The sequence below is a fragment of the Microtus ochrogaster genome (assembly GCF_000317375.1).
Source record: "Microtus ochrogaster isolate Prairie Vole_2 chromosome 14 unlocalized genomic scaffold, MicOch1.0 chr14_random_1, whole genome shotgun sequence".
In the NCBI taxonomy this organism is placed as follows: domain Eukaryota; kingdom Metazoa; phylum Chordata; class Mammalia; order Rodentia; family Cricetidae; genus Microtus; species Microtus ochrogaster.
This window is the reverse complement of record NW_004949096.1, coordinates 29666324-29676887: the sequence shown is the minus strand read 5'-3', so window position 1 is coordinate 29676887 and position 10564 is coordinate 29666324. Positions and strand designations below refer to the sequence as shown.

The 10564-nt window shown below is 45.3% G+C and overlaps 1 protein-coding gene across 2 annotated transcripts in view; it reads left to right on the top strand.

The window, feature by feature from the left end:
• Positions 1 to 10564, top strand: part of Tgm5 (transglutaminase 5) — a 33306-nt gene that overhangs the window by 4713 nt on the left and 18029 nt on the right. The window contains exons 2-6 of one of the 2 annotated variants that reach the window (XM_026787835.1): positions 3501 to 3680; positions 4280 to 4525; positions 5947 to 6065; positions 9216 to 9344; positions 9747 to 9924. In XM_026787835.1, the coding sequence (XP_026643636.1) occupies positions 3501 to 3680; positions 4280 to 4525; positions 5947 to 6065; positions 9216 to 9344; positions 9747 to 9924 (852 nt within the window). The remainder of the gene's footprint in view (positions 1 to 3500; positions 3681 to 4279; positions 4526 to 5946; positions 6066 to 9215; positions 9345 to 9746; positions 9925 to 10564) is intronic. The other variant, XM_026787836.1, reaches the window with a different exon arrangement.

The window sequence follows — 10564 nt, the reverse complement described above, 5'->3', positions numbered from 1 at the left end:
ACCTTCTTCTCCTTTTCCTCCTTCCCCTTCTCCTCCTCCTCCTCCTTCTTATCTTCTTCCTCCTTCCTTCTTCTTCTTCTTCTTTAATTGGAACATAACCAAGACAAAGTAAGTAGTTCTCTGTCCTTAGCTTACATCTAGTGTTGTTACATCCCTCTCAAATTCATGGCCTCGTCAATGTTACTACTGTTAAACACACAAGTATAAAACCTACTGAGTGAATTTAGCACTGCTCCGTATACAGTGTGGGACCTCTTTCCTAAGACTCTCAGGTCTAGCCCACTGACCTGTGTCTGTGCTAATGCCACCCCAAAACTGCCTTGATTACTAGCTTTATAGTAAAACTTAAATAATAAAGTGCAAGCCCTCTGTTTTAAGATTGCTTTAGAGCTGAATATGGAGCATGCCTGTAATCCCAACACATTGGAGGCTGAGGCAGTAGGACTGCCATGAGTTCTGGGCTACATAGCAAGATACTGTGTTATCCTTCCCCTCAAAAAAGAAATAAAAAGATTGCTTTGATCACTACGGATCCTTTCTTTTCCCCTGTTAATTTAATGATCCACTTGTCAGTTTCTACAAAATGACAGTTGTGCTTAAAAGTTTTGGTTAAAATTTTTTGAGAATTTTATCCCCCTCCAGTTCCTCCCATGCCCTGCATCCCTCTCAAATCCATGACCTCTTCTTTAATTGTTATTGTCATGTACACATAAACATATGTATAAAACCTTCTGAATCCATTTAGTGTTGCTTGCATATACATGTCTTTAGGGTTGACCACTTGGTATTGGCTGAGCAATCAGGAAGCTCATCTCTAAAGAAAACTGATATTCGCCAGGCAGTGGTGGCACACACCTTTAATACCTGCACTTGGGAGCCAGAGGCAGGAGATGGTAGGAGATGCATGGTAGAGGTACCAAATGACATGTGCAGTTCAGGTTTTGGTCAGTGTTGTGTTGAATCTGGAGCCATTAGAATAGTTGTGTTGTTAATTGTCATTGGAATGACACCACCCTCTAACCCATGAATATGGGACAGCTTCCCTTATTTGACTGAATTTCTTTAAACGATATTTTGTGGTAAGAGTTTTTAATTCTGTTGTGAATGTGTTACTAATTACTTTAGTCTCTTGCTACTATAAATGGAATTACCTTTACATTTTTCTCAGATTATTCATTGTGGTGTATGAAAATACAGTTGGATTTGCATATTAGTGTTGCATCCATCCTGACATCTTTTTTGTGGTTGTTAATTCTAATTTGAGAGTGTTATTATTCTTATGTCATGTGTGACTAAAGATGACTTTACTTATTTCCAATCTGAATGGTTTTGATCTCTTTTCCTTGTCAATGGTCCTGGCTAGATCTTCCAGTACACTCTGCCTTTAGCAAGACAAGCGTAGGCAAGAACACACGTCTTAATTTGCTCCTTATCTTAACAGGGAAGCATCCAGTGTTTCACTATTAAACAGGATTAGCTGTGGGTTTTTACAGACAGCATTTATCATGATAAGGGACTCCTTAGTCTGTTGAATATTTTTTTAACATGAAAGGGTGTTAAATTGTGCCAAATGATTTGGTTAATTTATTTTTTTTAATCAAAGCACAGCCAAAATAAAGCAGGTAGGTTTCCATCCTTCTCAACTTACAGCGAGTGTTGGAACATAGACAAAAAAGTAGCTAAGAGCTGGGTATGGTGGTACATACCTTGCATCCCAGAACTCCAGGGACTGAGTCTGCAACCAGCCTGAGCTACAGAAAGAGACACAACAAGAAATAACAAAGCATGTGTTCCTGTGCTGAGGCAGAGAAGACCCCAGGTGAATGCGTTGACACAGATGAGTGTGTGAGCAGGACGCAAATATTAACTGGTCAGTGTGAGCAATTAGGATTAAGAGTGATTCAGTTCAAGGCTGTAGAGCAGCAGGAGATGGGAAGAAGGGTGGCCAGCTGGGGCCGGTTTCATGAGGGAGGGCGGCCTCAGAGGACGGGTAGGTGTAGCAAGTCTTTCCCTGTACCACCAGCTCCCAAATAACGACACGGAGACTCATTGTTAACTATGAAAGCTTGGTCTTTGTGTAGGCTTGTCCCACTAGCTTCCATAGCTTAAGCCATTTATTTTAATCTACATTTGTGTCACATGGCACATTACCTCATTTCTACATCTGGCTGGCGACCCTGCCTTCTTCTTCCCAGAGTTCCCTCTGCCCAGAGGTCCCACCTATACCTCCTGCCTAGCTATCAGCCATTCAGATTTCGTTATACCAATCACAGCAATACGTTTTTACACAGTGTACAAAGATCCCACAATAGGTAGGCTTTGGCTAAGTAATGTAAGATAATCTAGTTTGTTCTCTGTTACTCTGATAAATCACTGACCAAAAGCAATTTAGAGGAGGACAGGTTTTATTTGACTTAGCGAATTATAGTCCTTCCCTGAGGAAAGTCAAGGCAAGACCGTCAGTGAGGCTGGCGCTGAAGCAGAGGCCGTGGAGGAGTCTGCTTGCCGCCTGGCTTCCCCCGGCTTGCTCAGCCTGCTTTTTTATACCACCTAGGACCATCTGCCAAGAGATGGTACCATCCATGGTGGGCTGGGCCCTTCTGCCTCAATCAGCAATCAAGAAAACGCCCCCATAGACATGTCCACAGGCCAATATGGTGGAGGCAATTCCTCAGTTAAGATTTCCTCTTCCCAGGTATGTCTAGGTTTGTGTCAAGTTGAAAACTATGACAGGAGTGTTCTGAATTGAGGCTGTAGTAGAAAGCAAACCTGCAGACAGACTGCCTGGAGTAAAGGATGACGCCGGGGTAGGTGGGAAATGAGAACGCTCTCAGAAGTTAACGCTGCATAGGGAGGGCCATATGTCGGCAAACGAGTGTTCTGCATACCAAGTACCATAGACTGTAGAGAGTCATGAAGGGTGGAACAAGGAGAGTAGAAAATTATAGGCACTTAGAAAGGAATAATCGGCCAGGCAGGGGTGGTGCATGACTTTAACCCCAGCACTCGGGAGACAGAGGCAGGATCTCTGTGAGTTCAAGGCCACCCTGGTCTACAGAGTGAGTTTTAGGACAACCAAGGCTATACGGAGAAACCCTGTCTCAAGAGACTAAGAAAACAAAACAAAAACAAAAATAACCCAAATAAAGTGAGGATCAGGATGTATCTGAAGGCAGGCTAGGCTAAAGGGAGCATCCAACCTGGAGAGGTCTGCACAAGAAGCCAGTCAGAAAAACCATGTACCTCCAGAAGTGTGCAGGGAAGAAGGTGATAGAGGAGGAGGAAGTAGGGGAGGAAGGAAAGAGGAATGTGGGTGCGTGGTATCTCATCTAATCCTTAAACCAGATTTACAATGTTACAGACTCCATTCAACCAGCACGGAAACCTAAGTGCAATTGCCAAACTACTTCCTTGAGTTTACAGAGCTGGTAAGCGATGAACAAAACTGGACTAGGCTTTACAACCCTGGTTTTTGTCTGTCTCAGGCTGCCCCTTTACAGGGCTAGAAGTGGCCCTCACAGATCTCCAGAGCTCCCGGAACAATGTGCGCCACCGCACAGAGGAGATCAGTGTTGACCGCCTTGTTGTCCGCCGTGGCCAGGCCTTCAGCATTACCCTGTACTTTAAGAACCGGGGCTTCCAACCAGGCATGGACAGTATCACCTTTGTGACTGAGACTGGTGAGAAACTGGCCCACAGGCTGTGTGTGTGTGTGTGTGTGTGTGTGTGTGTGTGTGTGTGTGTAGGGTGTGTAGGGTGTGATGTGTGTGGTAATGTGTAAAGTGGAGCATGTGTGTGTATGTACATGTGAAGTGGAGCAGTGTGTGTGGTACATGCGTGTATATATGTATGTATGTACATGTGAAGGAAAGTATGTGTATGTATGTAACGTGGCACATGTGTGTATATGTGTATGTGAAGGATGAAGGGGATCATTGTGTGTGTTGCATGTGTGTGTATGTGTACGCGAAGTAGAGCATGTATATATTGTGTGGCACATGTGTGTGTGTATGTATGTATGTATGTATGTATGTATGTACGTGTGTGTGATGTGGAGCATTGCATGTGGATGTATGGTACATATTTGTGCATGTATGTGTGTATTGCATGGCACATGTGTATGTATGTGTGATGTGAAGTGGAACATGTGTATGTGTGTGGTACATGTGTACATGTATGTGTGAAGTGGCGCATGTGTGTGTGCATGCATGTTCTTTGAGCAGGATCTTAGAGGAATGGAAGACCACCATAAGGAGCCTTACTCATTCTTCTCTCCTAGGACCCTTGCCAGACCTGGCCAAAGGGACACGGGCGGTGTTTAGCCTCACAGGCAGTGGTGGCCCAAGCCCCTGGATTGCTTCCCTGGAGGCCAATAGAGCCACCTCCCTGGACGTGAGCCTGTGCGCTCCTCCCATGGCAGCCGTGGGGCGATACCTCCTGAAAATTCGCATTGACTCCTACCAGGGTCCTGTCACGGCCTACCAGCTCGGGGAATTCATCCTGCTCTTTAACCCCTGGTGCCCAGGTGAGGCGGGCACCCACCCAGGATCCTCTACTTCTGTCAGAGGTCCCAGCTCAAAGGTTTCCAACCCCTGATTCCTGGCCATCACAAGTCCCCGAACCCCTTGAATTTAGTACCTGACCTCCAACAACCAAGGTGGAGAGACCTTGGTGTTTATTTGCTTATTTGGAATTTTGAAATTATGTCTGAACTTAAATAGAAAACTACCATTAAGTTTGATCATCATTAACATCTACCTTCATGATCTGCTTTTAAGTTAGTCTGGACTTTTTCATTTAACAAGTAATAAATGCACAGTTTTCAGTATTTGAGGAAAGAAGCAAATGATAAAGGTGAAAAAATGAGAGGTAGAGGGAGAAGAGAAGGAGGGGCAGGGAGGGAAAAGTGCTAGGCGGCATAAGAGCTGCCAATCACCACGTTCCATTTTCTCAGTGGAAGCCGTACTACTGCTCTCTGTTCTGTTACAGAGCTAAATTATGATTGAATTTGCACACATTTGTATATAACTACGTGTTGTTGATTCTATGACTTATATCAGAGTGTGATTATACACACCAGTCTCCAATTTACATTTCTCTCTGAAACACACACCTGTGCCAGTAGTTGGGAGGCGGAAGCAAGAGGATCACTGTGAGTTTGAGGCCAGCCTGGACCACATAGTGAGTTCCATACAGACTTAGCTACTGGCTGAGACCTGCATGAGCAGTCACTATCGGAAAAGCTTCAGTATCCTCTATTCATATACAATCTGTTATTAACAGACATTAGTTCATGCTTTACTCATCACTTTACAGTGTGTTTGAACTTTCATGTCCCGTGTAGAGGTCCATGTACATCCATACAGTTTGCCACCTTACGTTAACACTGTACCGAAATCCCTGCTGTAAGCTGTAAGCCAGTCCTCTCAAACGGCTCGTTGGTCATCTCCACCACGAACACAGTGCTCAGATGAGCAGTTTACAGTCTGAAACTTTGCTCACCACTGGAAAGGCTTAGCTGAGATCCCGAGAGCGAGGATGATAAGGTCACTGCCAACCTCACACTCCGATTTGCTCTTTTGCACCTAAACTAGTTGGGTGAGGCAGAAAGCTCCGACTAGGCAGCTGCTCGACTCTGTGTGCAAATTTTAGAACTGTAATTAAACTTGGCTTGCAAAGCAGCTTCCACTCTGAGCTCATTTCCCTGACTTTAACACGGGCCCAAGCACCTGGGTAACTTTATAATAACATATACTCACCATAGGTAAATGTATATTGTTTTACATCATGTTCACATTGAGCGGTTTTGAGAGTGTGGTGTCCCAAGACTCAGTGCCTTTCAGAACGAATCTAGGTACTGTCTCCAGATCTCAGATTCTATAGAACTGTGGGGCTAGGAATGGCCAGGGTGACTTCTGTTTTGTTTCCTCTCACTTTGACTCCCAGGGGATGCAGTCTACTTGGAGAGTGAGCCCCAGAGACAGGAGTATGTTATGAACGATTATGGCTTCATTTACCAAGGGAGCAAGAGCTGGATCCGCCCATGTCCCTGGAACTATGGGCAGGTGAGTTCCAGACCATACGAGCCCCAAACTCATATGGAAAGGGAAGCCCAAACTGGTGTGTGAAGCATCTTGGTTTGCTAGGGAAGCAGCCATGGGAAGGAGGAGCGGGTGTTCTCTGCTGGCCACATCTGACTTGAATGGGATTTAAGGGAAAGAGCAGCTAAAGGCAGCCCAGTCACAGATTTGACTGAGGATGGGGGGGGGGGACGCACACCATCACAATGGAGATATTTACACCTGACATTTTGCGCTTCAAGCTGGGTTTGCAGTGAGGTCTCATTTACTCTCTCACTTCGTCCTGACAACCCCTGGTGCTGAACCTTGACATCAGATTTGTCACGCTGACACATACACAGAACGTATGAGCCCCTGGACAGCTCTCCTAGAAACAACGATGTATCTTTCCTGACTCTATGCTGATGCATTTTCATTTGCTTGTTTGTTTTGACAGCAGGCTTTTTCTTTATAAGCAATATATAGTTGTCTGAAAAAAGCTTTGCAAAGGTGTGTGTGATGGCGCATGCCTGTAGCACCAGTGATCGAGAAGCTGAGGCAAGAGGATTTGAAGTTTGAAGTCAGCCTGGAATAAAAAGAAAACCTTTCAGGAAATAGAGCTCAGATTGCATCTCAGTTGGTAGACTATTTACTTGACATGTACAAAGCTCTGGGTTGGATCCCCAGTGCCACATAAACAGGGCATTGTGGGATACTCCTGTAATCCCAGAACTCAAAAGGTAGAGGCAGGAGGATCAAAAGTTCGGAGTCATTCTTGGCTACATGCACTAGGCTACAGGAGATCCTGGCTGAAAAACACCCAAACCAAATAAATAAATAAATAAATAGGATTACAAAACCTTTGCAAAAAAAAAAAAATTCCGAAAATGGACGCTCAGAACAGGAAGGTTATCTGTAAGCAGTGCTACCAGATGGATTGCCCCTTGTTTTCTACATGTCTCCTAATGACTTTGTATGTAAAACATCTAAACTCATTGCAATGCATGAAAACCTTTGTCTATCTGAAAACCTACCTCTTGGTCAAAGTTTAGCCCCAGAGGGTGCTCCTGGAAGTTCAAGATTAGGAGTGGGGTTGGGGGAGAAGCTTCTCTACGATGAACTCAGTGTTAGGAGCATTGGGGGAGCGAGAAGATCAGCCTTTGGCCACTCAGAAGAGGTGACAGCCAGGACAATATGGGGGTCCTTGCAGAGCCTTGGATCACTTGGATAAAATCTCCTTACCAGGTCTTATCCAAATAGAACTCCTTTTAGGCTCACTCACAGCCAAGGTAGCTGCAGCCCAGAGAGAATAGAGCAGTCTCAACTGGTCCCAACTCCTCACTCAGTGTGAGTATTTAGGGGAGTTGTCATCAGTGAGAAGCAGAAGTGGGTGTTGCTGTTCTGGGGGTTCTGACTCCCTCCCTTTCTGGCTCTCTCCTTCAGTAAGCACTCTGTTCAGTACTGGGCAGAGGTGAGTGTTAGAGATATGGAAAGAAGGGAGCACTGTCCCCGTGGGACACATAAACAGTGCTTATCATACAGCTGGATTGTGAGCGTGAGAGGCAGGGCAGAGAGTTCTGGGAACCCTGAGGAAGGCTCCTGGTTTGGCAAGAAATCCCAAAGCCTCCTAGGAGGTAAGGTGCTGTGCTTGAGTTGTGTTAGTCAAGTGAAGATCAAGGGCAGGCATGTGCAAAGGTGGACGGGCCAGGAAGTTTTCCATCATTGCAGAGACTACAGGGAATTCAGTGTAGCTGGAGCAAAACACTATGGATGGGAGTCTGTCAAAGTAAGAGGCCAGAGATAGTGTTGATGGGGAGATGAGAAAAAGCACCTGTCTACTCATCTCAGATGGGGAACCAAAGAGTCTAACTCAGGAGATCAAAGAGTTTTGTTGGGTTACTTATGAGTGACAAATTACTTATAGAAGCAGACATGACTAAAAGACCACAGTATTATCAAAAGATCACCGCAGTATGGGTGACAGCTCACAAAAGCTGGAAAGCTGGAGCTTGGTGCACAACCTGCAGGTAGCTGGACAGGTTAGAGTCTTTCCAGGTAGCTTTGTTGGTCTGAACCTCTTCCAGGCAGTTTGACTAATTTGTCTCTTTCTAGGCAGTTCAGCTGGTAGAAGAGTGTCTATAGGTAGTCCCTATTTCTTATATAGGCTTGGGGAGGGAGGGACCAATGAATCTGCTCAGTTTCAGGGACTTCCTGAAACATTTGAGTGGTTTACTTTCTAAGCTTCTCTTTGGGGTCTAATGTTTCTCTTCCCATTTAACATCCTGTGTCATATCAAGCTTCCTTTTGTGATGGAAGGTTAAGGTTTTAATCTCAGAAGAAACAGCTATACAACAGAGCCAGATCTGAGAGGGATTTGAAGGGCATCTCAAGGAGATTTTGGCCTTGATTCTTTAAGCTATAGGGCCCTTTGAACATTGTAAACCAGAAAGTGAGTTCCCTAAATCAAATAGGCCAGGGAAGCCTAATTCTACTTGCTGACAATTGTTCCATGAGAATAAGTGGGTTCATTATATTCATTTGACGGAGATACGTGGAGTCTCTATGACCCCAGCTCCATGCCAAGGTTGAGTGTTATAAAGAGAACTGGATTGACAGATCATACACTCAGGCAGGAAAGACAGGCCTCAAGTCTACTGTATAACTAAGTTTGACAACCAGAGGGGACACACCCAAGGAGGGGGAAAGTGTTCCAGAACTCACACGTGATTGGTCAGTCCAGAGTCCCACAGCTTTGAGTTTCATGCTGCCAATGGTAAGTTGCGTCATTATGTCATTGTGGAAGGAAAGGAAACATGGCTTTGTTAAGAACATCTTAGTGGCCCCAGGATTGTGGAGATGGAATAGACTTTCCAATGAGGCATTTCATTGCGGGGGAAAACCCTCAGTAGCAACAGTCACTTCAAATGAATGGTGAGACATTTGGCTTGCAGGACATATGTGCCAAGCGGGCTGTGACACCATAGCTTTGAAACCACGCCCCTTCCTGGGAGGCTGTTTCGATTGACGGCTACCTTGCAAATGGATTGTGTTCCACACACACACTCTGCTGGGGAGCCGAGTGGTATGGATTGTATATCTCTTTATTTGTCCACACACACCAAGTATGTGGTGCTTCCTTTCCCTTATACCCTGCAGTTTGAAGAGAATGTCATAGACATCTGCCTGGAGCTGCTCGAGAAGAGTCTGAATTTCCAGATCGACCCATCCACAGACTGTGCCCTGCGGGGAAGCCCCGTCTACATCAGCAGAGTTGTGTGCGCCATGGTAAGGTGTCCCAACAATAGGAGAATGAGGAGTTCAGAAGCAGAGACTCTCTGAGAACAAAACCATTTTGAATGAGACTGAGAGCAGGTTATGGGAAATGAGTTATCTCAACTAAACCCTGAAATAGCTGGTGTGGGCCATTGCCTCTATTAACCCAAATTACATGTTTTGTTTTGGGGGGAAAGCTGAACGTCATTGAGTTTGAGAATGATCTCGTTGCTTCTGGATTTCCAATGTGTTCTTACTCTGCTCAGAGACAAGCTCCTGCTTTGCAGAGCATTGAAATGGAATGGTGAATTGATATAAGTCTCAGCCTGGTGGTCCTTCCTGTCAGCACCCCCCACGTCACGTCCCGGGGAGGGACACGTGTTTCTAATGCTTCCGTACATGGCTTCTCTTCAGATAAACAGCAATGATGACAATGGGGTGCTCAATGGTAACTGGAGTGAGAATTACGTGGACGGTGTCAACCCTGCAGAGTGGACGGGCAGCGTGGCCATCCTAAAGCAGTGGCATGCCATGGGCTGCCAACCGGTGCGCTACGGGCAGTGCTGGGTCTTTGCCGCCGTCATGTGCACAGGTAAGAGACGACCCAGGCTCTAGGGGATGTTAGAGCAGCCATGTCAGAGCTCTCGGGACCATTTCTATCTTAGTCTCACAGTTCCCACCAAGGGACGTTGGGAAGACAATTGTTTCCTGTAGAAAGATCTCGTCACTGACCTCACCAGTCTGAGCTTAAACCAGATACTGGTTCTAACGTAGAAATCACACACATCAAAACTTACCCTACCCTCTGAGCTCATGCAGCCTAACAACATGTTTCCACAGAATGAGAATGGTCCAAGAGAGACTTGAGATGAAACACTAAATGATTATATAGCACAAAAAACCAAATTGGGTCATTTCTGGCTTAATGAAGACATGCACACAGACAGAAATGAGCCCCTGACCTTTAGGGCTGGAGCAACAAGGCAACCCAAGTAGAATGACCTTGATTTTGGTGTTGCCATACGCTCAGAGGAAATTAGGGGATCTGATTTGGGAAAGAGAGTTAGGGAATGAGAAAGAAATAGAAGGCCATTTTTTAGAAAGGAACTGGAGATCACAGTGACAGAAGAGAAACCTAGAAGAATAAACGGAAGAAGGAAGATTGTCTTGTGTGTGGCAAGAGGGAAAAGTAGAGATAGAAGGGGAGGAAATTTTAGAAGAAGTTAACATCT